The sequence below is a fragment of the Gopherus evgoodei genome, chromosome 4 (genome assembly GCF_007399415.2).
Source record: "Gopherus evgoodei ecotype Sinaloan lineage chromosome 4, rGopEvg1_v1.p, whole genome shotgun sequence".
Classification (NCBI taxonomy): Eukaryota; Metazoa; Chordata; order Testudines; family Testudinidae; genus Gopherus; species Gopherus evgoodei.
Genome location: NC_044325.1, coordinates 111,910,694 through 111,927,814, shown reverse-complemented (window position 1 = coordinate 111,927,814; position 17,121 = coordinate 111,910,694). Strand labels below are relative to the sequence as shown.

At 42.0% G+C, this 17,121-nt stretch overlaps 1 protein-coding gene and 1 non-coding gene across 2 annotated transcripts; both read right to left on the bottom strand.

The window, feature by feature from the left end:
* Positions 1-284: 284 nt before the first annotated feature.
* On the bottom strand, positions 285-388 carry LOC115651764. Its single transcript, XR_004000433.1, has one exon. It is a non-coding gene; the product is annotated as a U6 spliceosomal RNA (small nuclear RNA).
* Positions 389-12,110: 11,722 nt separating this feature from the next.
* Positions 12,111-13,824, bottom strand: ASCL2 (achaete-scute family bHLH transcription factor 2). Its single transcript, XM_030562623.1, has 2 exons — positions 13,093-13,824; positions 12,111-12,400 (listed from the first exon to the last, which is right to left on the bottom strand). Exon 1 carries the CDS (start codon positions 13,822-13,824, stop codon positions 13,105-13,107), a length of 720 nt encoding a protein of 239 aa, XP_030418483.1. The 3' UTR covers positions 12,111-12,400; positions 13,093-13,104.
* Between the last annotated feature and the right edge of the window lie 3,297 nt (positions 13,825-17,121).

Below are 17,121 nucleotides of genomic sequence, written 5' to 3'. Positions count from 1 at the left end.
AATGTGGCCACTTATCTAGGTGGCCTAAATGGGAGCTGTTGAAAATCTGGGCTAATGTGCCTAAACTGAGATGTGGAACAGTTGTGTTTGTTTTTTAAGTATGGAGATATACCTATGTCATAGAACTGGAGGGGACCTTGAAAGGTCATTGAGTTGAGTCTAGTCCCCTGCCTTCACAGCAGGATCAAATACTGTCCCTGATCCCTAAATAGCACCCCCAAGGATTGGGCTTACAAACCTGGGTTTTGCAGGGCACTGCTCAAACTGCTGAGCTATCCCTCCCCCTAAATAGGGAGCACTTCACTAATTTTGTGTGTCATCCTTGCGCAGGGGCCGTGCTAATCTTCTTTGTACCATTCCAATTTTAGTATGTGTGCTGCCAAAGCAAGCTCTGTTCTATGGTGAGTGCTTTCAATTTATTATGGTTCCCAAGTTGGTCCTGACCCCTTGCCAGGAAATGGTTGCCCTAAGACCATTGGAAAGTGCTCCACCGCCTGTAGCTGAGATTGCAGGTAGCCACAGCACAGGGCATGTTTGCAAACACACACACACACACACACACACACACACACACACACACACACACACACACACACACACACCACACACACACACAGAGCTTTGTTATTATGTCCTGGACTGGTCCTCCTTGTACTTCCCTTCCTCTCTTCCCTTCTCATGTGTATTTGTCCCTCACTTTCTATTGCTGTTTGCCTAAATGACAGGTGGGGGCAAAAAAAAGGCAAATCTTCCACCCTTCTCCTCCCAGCATCCCCGCCTCTCCCCTCCCCTTCCCATTCTCCCTGCCTTTCACTATAGAGTTTATTTACCAGAGGCAGGATGGAATAATGGGGAACCCACAATGAGGATAATGAAGTGCAAAAGGCCACAACAATGGCTTCCAAAAAAGGCTGCATTGTGCTATGCTAAAGGGGGAAAGGGAGCTGTAAAAAAGGGTAGGGGAGTGACTAGGGGGGCACTTTGATCCATCTTGAAAAAGAGAATTGGGAGTGGGGGATGGTGATGACAACAAAAAACAAAACACAACAAAACTTCTCCCAGCTGGGACACAAGTCAGGATTTTCCCTTCATTTAGATGGATAAGAGCCTGGCACAGTGAGTATGCTGACCTGCTTCTATTATTCCTCAGCTTGCTCTGAACTCTTTCAAACTCTTCTCCTCCTCCTCCTCCTCCAAAGAGTGTCTCCTCGCCTCCCTGCTTTCCCCCCCTTCCTTCCCCTCTCTTTCTTGATTTGTGAAAGGAAAAAGAAAGAGTGAGGGGGATGTTTTGGGGGTGGGGGGCGAAGGGTGATATGTGAAATAAATGTAAAGGTGGGGGGGAGGAGGAGATGGAAGGCATCAGTGGCAAAAAATGGGATCTCAGAGGGAGAGCCAATAAAAGCCATCCCCTTTGCATGTATGAGCCACCGCTGCTATTGTGGAGTCCTTCAGAAAAGGTCTGGGACTTCATTGTGATCACAAGGGCTTTTCTTTAGGGCACAGAAAATCAACAGCCTCTGTCTGGTTGTTGTTGTTTTTAGATATATTCCTATAAAGGATTCATTGTTGTAAATATATATATTATATGAGCCCTGTCTGGCTATGTATAAGGGAAGCCAGGAATGGAAGCAGGTGTTGTGCATGCAAAAGGGGGAAGAAAGAGGGTAGAGAGACAGAATGGAAAACAGGGTACCTCATGGAAGCGTGCTGCCAGTCAAGAGGGAAAGATACATGTAGGGGACAAAAGCAATAGGACAGACTGTTTTGCAGGCAACGGGTCTGATCCAAAGCCCTCTGACAACAACAATCTTCTAAGCTCTGGATCAGGCTTTAGATCCAAGACTCACCTGCTGGAACCCACTAGCATTTTTCAGTTCAACAGGTGGAGCCAAATTCAGCTTACACCAGATGTGAACTTGGCCCATACATTTTTTCACCAACAGATCAGTATGTTTGACCCTAATCAATAGTGACTTCACATTATCATCAGCAATGGCTTTTCAGTATTGTATGTATGTGAAATGAATTTTGTGATTTTTAGTCCAGTTCCCAGCAAATGGACACCCACATCTCAAAAACCACCATCACTGGTGGCACCAATTAGTATCCTTGCTTGCTAGCTCTGCAGTGAGACCAAGGAGTGAATGAGCATAAAATATTCCAGCATTCTACTGTAATGGTCCAACACACTGCAATAATATCAGTGTGAAATGTTTGGGACCATTAATTTACAATGCTGGAGTGTTTTCTTCTGATTTAAATTATTTATGATTTCAAACACTTACAAGGCACATGTTACCATATTATAGTGTAGGCTTTACAATAGCGCAAAACAACATCTCCCCCAGGACCAGATGCATTGAAACCCTCTGCAGAAACCAACCTAGTGTCCCTGGGAGGCTCCATCCCCCCAGTTCAACAAGCTACTGAAACACATCTCACTTTAAGCATAGAAAGACAAGGTGGGCGAGAGACAAACTTTCTTACCTTACCAATAGATATTGGTCCGATAAAAGATATTTACTTCACCCATCTTGACTTTCTAATATCCTGGGACCCACATGGCTACAACTTCACTTTAAGCATGTAAGTAATTCCATTGAAATCAGCAGGCCCATGACAGGAGAGAGCAGCTAGTAGAATAAATGAATTTTTTACATTTAATGTGTTGCTTAGGATAGAGCAGGAGGGATTGTATCTACAAATACCTCTTTGATGTATTAATCTATGGCAGCACCTGCTTCTGTTATAAATCATTTTGCCAAAGGGCATTTAAGTCCTTCATAAAATCTTTAGGGAACTGTGTGTGTGTGTGTGTGTGTGTGTGTGTGTGTGTGTGTGTGTGTGTGTGTGTGTACACGTGCTAACGTGAAACCCTTTTCGGCAGATGTTATCTCTTTTAAACAATACAAAAGTGATTAGACAACATTCTCTTGCCAAATTATTTCCTTTTATTGTTTTTTTAAAAAGGTTGATACTGTTTTGTGTTATATGAGTGTTAACATTTCACCTATGAACTGGCCAGCTTGTGGCAGTGACTTTGAAGGAAAAAAACTCACCTGGGGGCTATAATAACCATACATACTGTGGGTTTGTTTCTAGAGAGAGCCAAAATTAAAAAGAAAGTACAATTTACTGTGTCCTATGATTGGATAATTATTATATTTATAGCTTTTAAATATCTGAAGCTCAGTCCCTGAGGGAAAAGAGAATGAGGAGGAGAAAGAAATGAGGATGCAAGAATGTTGAGGTAGATGCACAGAAAGTTGCAGCTTTTCTATAATTAAATCACAGACAATGTTCTTGTAAAGTAGTTCTTGCATCATGAGAATCGAAGTGTCCCTTCTTTCAGCACTTTGGACACATACATGCGTATGTACTCCTGCTGTCTGGGCTCTAATCCTGCAAATACATGTATCCTTAAGCAAGTGTGTAAGTGATTGGAGCATCAGGGTTTAAGGTTCTTTTCTTCCAACCCTCTGCTTGTTCCCCTGGTTTCTGCCCTCCCCATTCCAAACTACTGAAACAGCACTGGTCAAGGTCACTAGGACAGCCTTCTAGATAGTTCAAAGAGTTTACGGCCTTTGACACTGTTAACCATTTTTTCCTCCACTTCCATCCCTCTTTTAACTCCAGTGACTTTCTGCACTCTTCCACCTCCTCCTGCCCTGCTGAATGCTCCTTTAGTGTCTGCTTTGGTGGCTCCAACCTTCTTTTCCTGTACCTGTTGGAGTGGACACTTCCTACAACAATGGAGGGTTTTTTTCTGTCCATGTAGGTAATCTATCTCCGCAAGCAGCAGTAGCTAGGTTGATGGAAGAATTCTTCCATCAACCAAGCCATGTCTACACTGGCGGTTAGGTCATTTTAACTATAGTTAACTACATTTTTCACACCTCTGACAGTAGTCGCTATGCCCAGTTAACATTTAAGCGTATAGGAGACCTCAGTTTTTCCAGAACTGGGGTGCCTATCTATCTTGCTAATCTTTGTCCACTGCCCCTTCTTCTATAATACCTTTGACAATTCCACCCTTTTCCCCATTTCCCATGTTTTCAGCCTCAGAAGTGTCATCCTTGACTCTCTCTTTCACAACCTCTCATGTAACTTAGTCTCAAAATGTAGGTATTTTTAACATTATTTTACAAAACCCATTTCAAACAGAATTGCTCAAAAAAAAGTGCGTATGTGTGGGAGTAAATGAATATTTTTTCAAATTATTTTTATGGCTTTTTCAAATTTTGAATATTTGTCAAAATTTCAGATAATTTCATCCTGTACTCTAGTAAGAAAAAAATTGTTTAGAAAGCTTAGTCACTTTTTTCCAATTTTTAAATTCCTAAATTAAAATTGCATCAACCTTTCAAAATTCAAAATCTCTAATTAAAAATCTTTTAATGATCTTTTTTTCATTTCAATTTAAAACTTTTGTTTTTGGTTACCTCAATACTGCAAGGGAGTGCTTGCAACACAAAAACAATGACAATAGGTGACATTAGGAAAACTAGAAAGAGAAAATGTTTATATATCAAAGTGAAAATGACCTGTCTCATTTGACTGTCTAAGCTGAGTGAAATGCAAAAAGTAAAAAAAAAACATATCCACACAGGAAAATAAATTAGAACATTACATTTTTTTCTCTTTAACTCTTTGTCACACAGGTAGAGATATACTTTAATGTACAATTATAGACCCCAATCCTGCAATCACATCTGTATGACTGGGCATTTATGATCATGTGAAGGCATACTGAAGGATCAAGGGGTCAGCAGTATGAATTGGACTCTAGGACCCAGCCCTGAATAGGTTGTAGCGGAGGCAGCTATGGCCCCCTGCATCAAGTGCTGCAAGGGGACTCGAAAAACCTAGGTTCTAGTCTCAGCTCTGTTGTGAGCTTGCTAGCTGATCTTGAGTGAAATCAGTTCATAAGATCTTCTTTTCCCTATGAAGCCATCTTTAACCCAATCTGCTTTGCCCCAGTTACAAATTAAAAATCATCTTCCTTTTATGCTTTTTTTCTTTAATAAAATTGGATCTAAAATGTCCCACCAGCTGTCTGTGGCTTCCTTGAATATCCCTGTTGCCTGCTACAGCTGTACTAGGTCCCCCAGTTGCTTCACTTCACTAATAGCTATATTTATTTATGTATTCTGTGACAATGGCGATGCCCCAGGTGGAAGAGGAGTGGGAACAGAGACATGAGGTTATCAAACAGCTCTCAAGTGAAGGCTGAGTAAATTTTATTCATGCAGATCTACATCTACAGGACTTACATAGCACGGTGTAGTCTGGTGGGTTGCTCTTAACTTCTCAAGACCAGAAAAGACTCTCCATCCAACATCCATGTAGACTGAGACAGATACACCAGCCTCTAGTGACCCTTTCCTATAGCCCTAAAGTTAGCTAAGGGTGGAACACAGGTGCTTTCCTTGTAGCTCCGCCTCTTGTCAGTCATAATAAAGAGGTAAAGCAGACCCCCTGCCTCTCCTTAGGAGAAGATGTAGTGCTGGTTATATTGTTGCCATGACAGAGTTCTCACCTTTCTCTCTCAAGTAAGGTGTGAGCCTTTACCTAGATGGGTCCCCATGACAAGTTGGAAGAAATTCTTTAAACCTGTTTATATATATAAGGTCACTTGGAGGGAGGGGGTATAAATAGACCACATCCTTAAACCCAACTAAAGGGTTAGTAGAAGTTTCTCATAAAGTAATAAAAATTCCCAATGAAATATTCAAACTGAATTGAGCTAAGGGGCTGCTGAATTCAGTCCGAGCAGACCCTGCAGGCAACTCTTTATCCACAGCTATGCTGTGGGTATTATAGGCAGCCTAAAATGAGCCTTCTGACAGCATCTCCAGAAGCTTTTCAACTAGTTAATTTCTTTGTCACCTTGTTGTATATTAGACTGTTAAGAATCATTTTTCCCATAGAGATCATAGTTTGTGGTCACACTCATTTCTGTTGTAATGTAATTTGCATTTCTACGTATAATTAACATACCCACTACTAAAATTTCCTTTGGTAACAGAGCTAGAATATTGTAAGTTGCTAGGAAGAAAAACAAATCCCCCATCTCTGCTGATACCAACAAAACCATTGGGAGAATGCTCAAAATCAAATCCAATTTTACTTAATCTTGACAGTTCCAGGAGTGGATAGCCCAGAGGATTAGTAACAAAATATATTTCTACTCTCCCTGCTTAAATCCAGCCCAGATAAGTAGTGATTGAAAATTGTTATCATCCAGCTATTTAGCAGCCTATGTGAAAAAAATTAATGACCTCCAGTCTGTTCCTAGCATGTCCCACAAACCACGACCATAAAGTCCTCAGCAGACACACCATTAATCTCCTAGAGGCCATTTCTTTCAGGCTGGAGTAGAGGTAGAGGCAGAGTGGTGTGTGGGATCTTGTGTTGCTGCTTCCTGTGCTGTGCCTGGTCTGTAAGAAGATCTTTATGAGGTGTTATATAAATGGAAGTCATTGTAAATTGAAACCAACAGTTAATCATTCTCTGCAACAGACTCGTTTGTAAACCAAATATTTACTACTTTGCAATCTGATAGGGACATGAGGAATACTATAAATCCTTCCCATTCTGGAACCTTTCTGGACTATTTTTTCAAAGTTTTTCCAGGAAAGCTCTATACTGAAAGCTGTTGTCAGAATCTTGGTCTCCTGTGGCACTCCATTCCACTTTAAAAATCTGAGGTTCAGCAAGGGATTGCGCTTTGTGCGTTATCTGTTGTGGGGTAAAACCACGTGATTGTCTGAAATGTTCTTTGGATGGTAAAGCTTTGGAATAGCCTATACATCCGTTTCTTACAAAGTCATTACTTTTCACTGGACATAGAAATAGTATTTATGGATTTTTCTCCTCTAAAAGGCTTTTTGGAGGGAAGGAGGCAGGCAATGGAGCCTGACATCAAAATGCCCATGGTATGTTATAGCAGAACTCCAGAATTACAATGAAGTACAGGCTGTTGTGAAGGTATTTTAAACATTTATTAGGATTAATGTGCTTTGGGGAGCAAGAACAAAGCCTCATACTGAGCAACTCAAAATGCCAAAGGAGAAGAATATGGGTGGAAAAATAGATGTTTTCTAAGACCAGGAGGCACAAGCTGGGTCTGACAATATGTTCCTGCCTCATTCCTCATTAGAAATGACTGAGACATGTGAAAGGCTGTGGAGTGGTGGGAGGATGGGAACTTTGAACAACTTTGATGTAGTGTCAGGGGTGGAGAAGGCTAGATGACATTTCTGTAAAAATTACTACTCTATAGCTCACACTGAACAGAAGGAACAATATTGAGACCGAAGCAGCAGAATATAAAATTGAATATTTGGTATGCCATTTCCAATTGTTAATTCCTGGTCTACACACAGTTTTCAAACTGGTATAACTATGTTGGTTAAGGATGTGAATTGTTTTTTACCAATATAGTTATACCAGTACAACCCTTAATGTGGACACAGCTGTATTTGTACAAAGGTGTCTTATACTGGTATATCTTAGTTCTTTCCCTTCCTGTACAGGAAATAGCTGTAGTGGTAAAATGAGTTTAGATTAGTGGGGTTGTACCACTTTAACAATGCCAGTACAATTGAAGCAGCACTATATTTTTGTGTGTAGAAAAGGACTAAGCTTTCCTTGACTTTTCTGTTCAATTCTCTTGCTTGAATCTGATTGCCTAAAAATCAATCATTTACCCTGGAGCTGTATTCCCTTGGTATGAGCTCTGAGCATAAGGTGCCTGAAGTTTAGTATCTATATTTCTATTTAAAAACTTAAATAACAGTGACCTGCTAGTCAGAGAGGCACAATTCCCACAATTCCCATTGCAGTCCATGAGATTTGACAGTGCTTATGTTGGTTATTTAGGAGTCTAGTTTTAGGCACTTACATTTCAAAAGTCATAGAAGCCTTAACCAAGAGAATCAAGTATTGAGACAAAGGATTGAGATTCTGAGCAACTGGATTGCAAAGAATTATTATTATTTGTATAGGAGCCTAGTCATAGCCCAGGAGCCCACTATGCTAGATGTACAAACACAGAACAAAACGACTGTCCCACCCCAAAAAGCTTACAGCCTTACAGAACAGAGGAGATTGGAAGGCTCATGGCTTTGCTGATGGGACTATCCAGTCTCATCTCTACATTGTCAGTTCAAGTCCAGCCCAGATCCATAGTTACCAAAAGTTGTTTCCATGTGAGTGGTGTCTGGGCCACTGCTGTTCCAAATATTTTAATGATCACAATTCTATTTACAATGGACACAATACACACAAGCACTGCATGGTTAGCACTAACTGGCACCCCTGATGGCAGTTTCAAGAGAAAAGCCAAATATTGAACTAATATGGAGACTGGATTACCCCTTCACCTACAGAGATGAGACCTCCAGACTGGTGAGGGTGGGAGATTTTGTGCTGCTGCTGCTGCCTTTGCCATGGCTCTCCAGTTTTCTCATTCTGGCACCTTTCACTTAACATATGTAACTTTCAGGACTTGTGGTGATCTTTAAAGTCTAGAACACTCTGGGTAGGCAGAGTTCCAAAGACTTTCTAGTTGGCAGCAGAGATTGAAATGTAGAATCAAGTGCAGTTGTGCATAGCTAACAAAGTCCCTTCTGTTGTCCGGTTTACATATAAATCCCATACACTGTCTTTTTGCCCCCACTGGAACCATCAGAGAACAAGAAATATATTTTGTTCCCTCTCCTATGAAACATTAACTGATGACCCATGTGTTTTCAGTGCCTACATAAAAGATGGCAGATACAATGTACGGGACTTTTACATGAAAGTATAAAGCTGTTAACAGTAGAGTGAAGTCATCTGAGTACTTTGGTGCTTTTGTAATGTTTCCTGTATGGTTTGTGAATTTAAACTAAAAAGTACCTTTAGGTCTCATTTGAGATTAAAATGACTGGCAGAAAGAAGGTTTAGAGGTGGCTTAATTTAGTGGTTTTTTTTTTAATTTGGCACATTCTTTCCATCTTATTTCTTCAAAAAGCTTATACATAAAAGCATTCTTTCTGTTCTTTCTTCTAATGCTATTTTCTTAACTTGCTACACTGGGAAGTAAACAATATCCTCTTCTAATGATTCACATACTCTGAGGCTGGGAAGAAAAATCTTTTCTCAGTTCCCTAAAACTTTCTATAAGCCAGCATCAATATATCTTCCAATATATTTTCCTCATCAGTAGAAAGACTTAGAACTATTTATTTTGTTCAAGTAACTTTGTCGGGAGTTTCTTTATAGTTGCCAAACATAGAGGGACCCTTCTCACTTCAAATTCTGGCCCTTCCTTCTGCTTTTCATTTATGTTCAATAGTATCTTCAAGATGATTCTGTTGGATCATCTTGAAAATTACACCAGATTGTTCTTGAGTAGATTCAACCATAGCTTACCCAGAAAATTGCTTTCTTCACTTAGTAGTTATTAAAATATTGGTTGATGGTATAAAATTGCATGGGAGGTTGACCATATGCTCCATTCAGAATCCAGGCCATTGAACAGCTATAGATCGCTTAAATATTTCATCATTCTAGCACTCTCACTAGTTATTGTTAACAAATGTTGCTATTGTTGCAGTTGATACAGCTTTAATATAGCTGCAGCAATATCTCAGTGATCTAGTGTTCTAAAAGCAATAAATGACTTAATACTAAATTAACAATTCAAATATAGCTTTTTGGTATCAATCACTTTAATGGCTGCATATTTTCCTTCTTTAAACAGTATTAAAGTTTTCTAGACCAGTTGTTACCCACCCTTTTCATGCTGGAACCCCTGCCAGGATCTAGTTGGGACTCACCTCATTTAAGTAATCTGAGGAGAGTGGGGTGTCCGTGATCCCCCTAAACTTGTCTTGGAGCTATTGTTCCAGACTGTTTACAGGCATCCCTGCATCAGTTTATGCTTGGCTCATATTTTTGCAGTAACTACAAGAGCTAGAAATACAATTCTTTTTAAATGAAAGGGAGGAAAAGGGATGGAAGTTGTAAACCCTCAGCCCTAAAATTGATTCACAACCCCCAGGTCTAGTTATGGGATTGGCGTGCCAGGCAAAGCTCTCTTCTCAGTTCTAGCACTGGTGTGCTGTGTGGTGCTGACAAGTCACAAGGGAAATACTTCAAAAGTGCTTTACGGATACAAGTCCCATTATATTTCCATGGAAATTAGGCTCCTAAGAGACTAAAATGCTTTTGAAAATTTTACGGTAGGACCCATTTGCTGTTTTGTTTATAAAAGATGCTAAAATGCCCTGAGCTTATAACTTCAAAAGGAGTTGTGGGTGCTCTGGCCTTCTTAAAGTCTAACCCTTAACCTCACTGGGCTTTCATCTGTTAGGACTGAGGGTAAAAACACACATACCCTGGGATGATACACTGTATGATACAAACTATCCTAGTTAGTGCTTTGAAATAAAATAGGAGAGAGGTGGAATTGTATCCTCCTATTGCCTTTTCCTTGAATCACAAGATGTATGCACTTCTTACTCCAATGGAGTAAGGAGGATCTATACACATGGCCTTTGGAAGGTAAGTTGGTTTAAATTTCTGAAGTTTGTTCTGTGTTTAGTCAGCATATCCTGTTCCATTTTGCTACAGTTCACTGAATTAAATTAGCTACCACTATATTTGGAAAATAAGGGCCTTTGTTTTCCCATTCATAGCCCCCTTTGCTTCTTATTTGTCATTGTGATTCATAGTAATCTTCCCCAACAGCTGAAGGGAACTGTAGCATGCTTCCACTGAAACATGCCTTCAGCATAAACCCAGAAGTAAAAAACCTCTTAGATGAGGTTATAAAAACCTGCAATACTTACTCATTTGAAACTCTTAAATAATGGTGTTTATTACCTCTGAATAAGAGTATTAAGAAATGGTATACTCATCCTTTTACATAACTTCAGTTAACATTGGCCAGATTTGGATTACCCCCCACGCTGGGCAGTGATTTCAAAGGTATCGATCAACTTGAGTAAGGATATCAGAATCTAACCAGGGCCAGGACAAATGGAGACCTCAGAAAACCACTGTCTCCGGTAGTTGCTTAGAGCTATATTGTGCCTTTTGGCCAAACACCACAATGAAGGTTGGGCAGAGCTGCACCACTACATCTTGGGGAGATAGAAGGCATCCCAGAGAGATCCCCTTTGCATCACTCCTTAAAAGGGTGGAGCATGCTGGCCCCTTCATGATCTCACTTCCTTTCCATGATTTTTTGGGTGGCTAGTTCTCCTAGCAGTACTAGTCACGTGCAACATTCTTACACTCAGCTAAGCATAAGGACTGTGAATATGTCTGGCCATAGTGTGGGAAAAATAGCAGAAAAATTGTTTCCCTGTTTTACCCTCATTCCCCTTCTGCATGCGCAATCTGGCCCCATGTAATGATTTGCTACCATACAAGTGTTCTCCTGATTAACCGTTCTTCCCATGTCTTCCATATGCAAAATGGGAAGTATTTGTAAGTAGACATGGTTGAAATGTGTATCCTATAACTAGAGAAGCCACTTATAAATAGATTTTATTTATAAAGTCAATTTACATAAAATACTCTTTAAAAACTGCATATGTACAACTTAAGAAACCCTTGCAAGTGCATACAAAATGCCTTCAAAACATTAAACTTCAGTTTTCAAATAAGTGAACCTTCACACCAGACAAGACTTGGACCACATTTAAGACAAAACATAATTTTTACGGTCCTTAGCAAAGTGTTGGAAAAAATATTATCTAAATTGTAGAAGTTCTCAAAACATTCTAGCTGGCAGTGTTAAGGAACAAGGGGATTGGATTTACTAGACCAACTCCTCCTCCCTTTCCTCTTTTCTAAAGTTTCTTGTACAAAAATAAGTCTTCATATTGATAGCATTCCCATAGGCAGTTCAAGTTACATGTAAAATAGAATCTTTGACATTACAAAAATTCCCTCCCACTCAGAAAAAGGAAGCATCAAATGTTAATTTTTCACCCCTCCCAAATAAAAAAGTAGTACACCTGTTAAAAGTTGGAAGCCTGGTAGATTTCAATCTATCACTTGAAACATGAGTATACCAAACCGTTTCACTGGCAATTAAAGCCTTGGAGGGCACCATAAACTCCTGTACAACAGCAGTTAAAGAAATTGGTCCCTATAGTCCCTATAACCTATTTATATAATTGCACTTTTAAAAAAAATTAAGAAACACAGTTTTTTGTTCCAAGTAGGAACCCTGTTAGGTAGGTTCCAAAGCCCAGTCCCTTAAAGACCTTGACAATAGGGCTCCTTGAAGGTAGAAAACATGTAGTAAGAAGAGTCCATTTTGCTCTTCTGCTGCATCATAACAGGCATCAAGGACAATGAGGTACTGAGGTCCGGCACATCTCTGTTTTCAAGGCTGCTACAAAGAAAAAGAGAAAAGGGCCATTAGCACTGCAGCATGTGACTAACAGACTCTGCCCAGCTCCTGGGCGAGATGCACAGCTTCCTGCCTGGCCACATGTCTACACTAATCAATATCGGTGCAGTTTAAATCTCTTCCACAAAACGACATGCCAGTAATTTATTGTCCTTATAAAGTACAAGTAGAACTTGCCCCACATGCCCATGTAGCCTCTCCACTCTATCCTTCCCTCCGAAAATGACTGCTATAAATTAAGTTTCCTCATTTATTTTGGGTTTTTGCCACTCAAGTCTGAAAGTTTTCATTCTCTACTCCACTCCCATTTTCAAAACCAACCAGATGTCTTATTCAGGTTGCAGCTATTCCCAGTGGTGACTCACCTGGGACCTAAAAGTTGGGGGAAAGTTTTTTTTATGCAGTCGAACTCAAGGACCGCATTTGATTAAACTTGACTCCAACGTTTTCCCTGTCTTCCTGTTAAGGGAGATGACTGAAAGGCCAAGTTCATTCACTTCTGCGAGGAAACTTTTTTTATTTTTGGCAATGCAACCTAATAGCTAAATTAGATCATTCAGCCAGTGCAACTGACCAGTGTAGGGCAACTGATTCTTGCAACTGCGTAGGGCTGCACCTAGTGCAATACTGGGGCGGGGGGCGGGGGTGGTACATGGTAGGACCGATCGCTTTACCTGCGGCGGAGGTCAGTAGCTCCCGATCCAGCTAGTGAAGTCCAGCAGGTCCCGCTCCTCGGGGCTCAGCGCCCCCTCGTAGCCGCTCTCATCCGAGGAATAAGCCGAGTGCGGGGACCCCGGCACGGAGCTGCCCTCCCGGCCGCCGGAGGAGGAAGAGGAGGCGAAGGAGGGCGACGCGGAGGAGTAGGAGCAGCCGCCGCTGGGGGCGGCCCGCGCGGGAGGCAGGAGGCCGTCATGGAAGGCGGCGCTGACGGCGTCGTGCTCGTCCAGCAGCTGCTGCAGGGCTCGGATGTACTCCACGGCCGAGCGCAGCGTCTCCACCTTGCTCATCTTCTTGCTGGCGGCGCCGTTGGGCACGTGCTGGCGCAGGGTCTGAAAGCCCAGGTTCACTAGCTTCACCCGGTTCCTCTCGCGCTCGTTGCGCCGGGCCACGGCCGCGGCTCCCCCAGCCGGCTGCGGCTGCCCGGCCAGCCCCGGGAAAGCCAGGCGCCTCTTGCACCGCAGCAGCTCTGGCGAGCCGGAGCGCCGCTTGGAGCCTTTGCAGCGCGCCGCGGACGAGCTGGGGTTCTGAGCCGGGCCCTTAGCGGCCACCAGCTGCTGCTGCACCGAGGAGGAGACTGCACCTGGCATCAGCTGGAACTTCATCCCCAAGGAACCGGCGCCGCATCCGTGCAAGGGAAAACTGGGGCAAGGCTGTTGCATGGCAGCTGCTATTGGCCCACCGTTCATCTTGGGGCATCTATCCTACCTCAGCCTCTGGGGGGCAGGTGACCGGGGCAGGGCTGCAAGTGGGGGAAAGTTTGCAAGAAAAAAAACTTGCAAAAATAGGTTTTTTTGGGAGGGGGAAAAAAAACCCAGCCAAATATTTTCTCCTCCTCCTTAATTGCAAACAGTGGGAGTGTGCCCAGCGCGTGGAGCCGGGCGCTGCCCCGCTCAGCCACAACCCAAACCGCTGCTGCTTCAGTAACCCACCCCCTCCCCTTCTTTCAAGCCCTGCTCCCTTGCGCGCTGTCAATGCGCTTCTGCAGCAGGTTCCTCCCAGCGCTGCCCCTTATCAACACGCGCTGCTGCTGCCGCCGCTCGCGAGCCCCCGGGAACAGCACGCGACGCGACGCGCGCCACACACACAACAGCCCCCCCGCCTCGCCTCGCTGCTCCCGAGCCTCCTCCCACCCAATGGGGAATTCGCTTGGCAGCTTCGTACGCCCGGCGCGTGGCTCCCGGCGGAGGTTCCATAAACAATCCCTCCCCCCGGAGAGGAGCACGCGCTCCGCCTTATTTGCATCCCAATGCTGCCAGCTTGGGGCCTAGGAAAGCTCCAGCTCTTGCACCTGTGAGCAGCAGGCACAGAGGTAGACCTTCCTTTCCTTCTGCCCCTGCACGCTTGCACTGACTGGCGCGTATCTCTCTCCCACACTGTTGCCCGGAGAGAGAGACAGGGGAAGACCTTCCCTCACTCTCAACTCCACCCCGCCCATGAAGGGACCCAGTCCCTTACTATCCACCACACTCCACCTGCACTGTGAGCCTCAGGACTGCGAAGCACTTAAATCTCTCTCACCGTCCCTGCCAGACACATGCGCTGCTGAGCCCAAGATATGCACAGAAAGCACCACAGCTTTATTTTCTGTACACAACAATGTTGTTTTTACAACACACTCTGTTTTGCAACAGTTTCATAATAAACCCCCTGCCCTCCCCACAAGCTGTGTAAATTTAAATGCTACAATATAAGATTATTTTGTATACCCGTGTTTGTAGAATAACCAACACTGTCTGTAACATGTTACCTGATTAATTGTCCTATACAAACTTTCCACCCAAACATCACCTTTGGCCTGAGACCAAGTGCAGAAAATGTCAGCTCAGAAGAAATTTGAAAAAGGTATGAGGAAAAGAAGAGGTGGTCATGGAAGTTAGACTGTATTGCCAACCCCAAGCACTGGGAAATCATGCGGCAGCCCTCAGATAATCATAAATATTAACAATGAAAATCATGAGAAATTATTTTAAACACTTTTTGATTTCTTTTTGTCTTTTGCATCTAGTTTCTGAGCTTTTCAGGTGTATGCACTTTATGTTTTCAAGCTTTTCTCTGCAACCGTGAAGGCTAGAAACCATTTTTTAATGACTGCTGAGATTCTCATTCTCTAAGACTAGACCTTGCAAAATCCAAATATTGCTAGACTTAGAAGAAAATTGTGAGAACTGGCAATACTGTTTGGCACTCAGCCTTGATCATCACATGTGCTAGTTCTGTCTGTTTAGTAAGTGTTTCTGTTGAATCAACTATATTTTCCCAACATGCTTGGCAGACAGATTTATATAATACAATAGTATCTTTTGTATTCATAATACATTGATAACCTATGTAATGGTATAGCTATGATAAGCTACCATACAGTAGTTATAACAAAGTGTATCCGTCAAAATGTTTTACAGCATTAAAATGATACAATAGAACTTATTTTCTATATATAACTTAAGAAATTGATGATATGGCAGTTATATAAACAAATTGCATATTGAACTCATATGCTGTATAATAAACTGTATCTCCCACAAGACACATTTTGCAGAATTGCATGATAGTTTCAGAAATAAAGTGTGCAGGGAGAGAAAAACGAAGTCCCTGGCAGTGCAAAGACCTATGCTCCTGCTTAACATTAGACCTGGCAGTAATCCCTTTTGACTTCAAGTTAAGCATGTGTGAAAGTGATTGGAAGATAAGGGCAAGAGGGGAAAGATGATTTCAGAGAGCTGAAATTGAGAAGTGGAGCTGATAAAATAGAGCTAAAGAAAAGCATTTCTAGGTTCATTGGAGCTTCTGACGAGAAGTTCCTTGCACTGTCAGTGTCAAGGTCGTGTAGAGGGATAGAAGACTAGACAAGTAATCTATAACAGAGACAATAACTGTATGTTTAGGGAACTGGATTGGAAGAGAGGAGATCATGGTTCTGTCTCCAGCTCTTCCACAGACTGAGATCTTGAGCAAATCACTTAATTTCTCTGTGCTTCTGTTCCCCCTTTAAAAAAAGAGAGAGAGAGAGAGAGAGAGGTAATAGAAACTTCTCTACCTCACAGGGCTGAGGATACATTAAGATGCTTGAGTCATGCATCAAAGGAAAAGCATTATATATAAAAGAAACTTCATGAGCTATGTTGGAGCAAGAGGATAGAAGGGGTAAGTGATTTTGAATTGGGCCGTGAAATGAAGGGGAAAGCAAATAGCAGTGGCTGAGCTAAGAGGTGAAAAAATTATCTAAGAATTGTGATAGTTTTGGATGAAGGGGAAAGCCTTCAGGGTAGAAGGCAATGACTCCCCTCTCCCATCTCTCTCTCTTCCTTCTTTTCCCATATATGCATGCTTTCTCTCAAAACAGTCTTAATATTTTAATTTTTTTATACTGAAGTTACTTAAGTAAAAGCCAGTAGCCTCAATCCAAGCTCCGACATTGGCAGCTTGGCAAATTTCAGAAAAATCATTATTTCCTGCAATGTCTAAAGAATATGATCTTAAAGGGGAAGAATTCAAGAAGTGTTAAAATTAGTATGCTAATACTCTCTAATACAGTAAGTGACTTTTGTGGAGATACTTTTCTGTTCTGGTTTAAAACATAGTACTTAAAAGCATTTTTTCCCCCAATCCTAGCTTCCACTGGTTGAGAATAAGGAATTTTAAATAAATAGTGTATACTCATTAATAGAACTAGATAAGTAACTTTATTCCATTTCACAATAATCATGTATAGTGTCCGCTTTCCTCTTTGAGATGTCACCAGAATGTTTTGCTTGATAGAGATGTGAGCACTACACTTCCATCTCACAGGCCATGGAAACTTGATTTGATGCAATTGCAACAAAACCATTTTATAGCTTTTGCTGACCTGCATGGAAAGGGCCCACATTAAGGTCCACGTTAAAAAAGCAATGTTTGAGATTAGGTCTTCCATCATTTACCTGTGAATGATTAGAAACACTAGCAGTATGATCCCTATTTAGTTTAGAAAACATAGAGGATGCTAG

What these genes read in the sequence shown, in the direction of transcription:
- ASCL2 (XM_030562623.1), bottom strand. Translation starts at nt 13,824, where the DNA reads ATGAACGGTGGGCCAATAGCAGCTGCCATGCAACAGCCTTGCCCCAGT.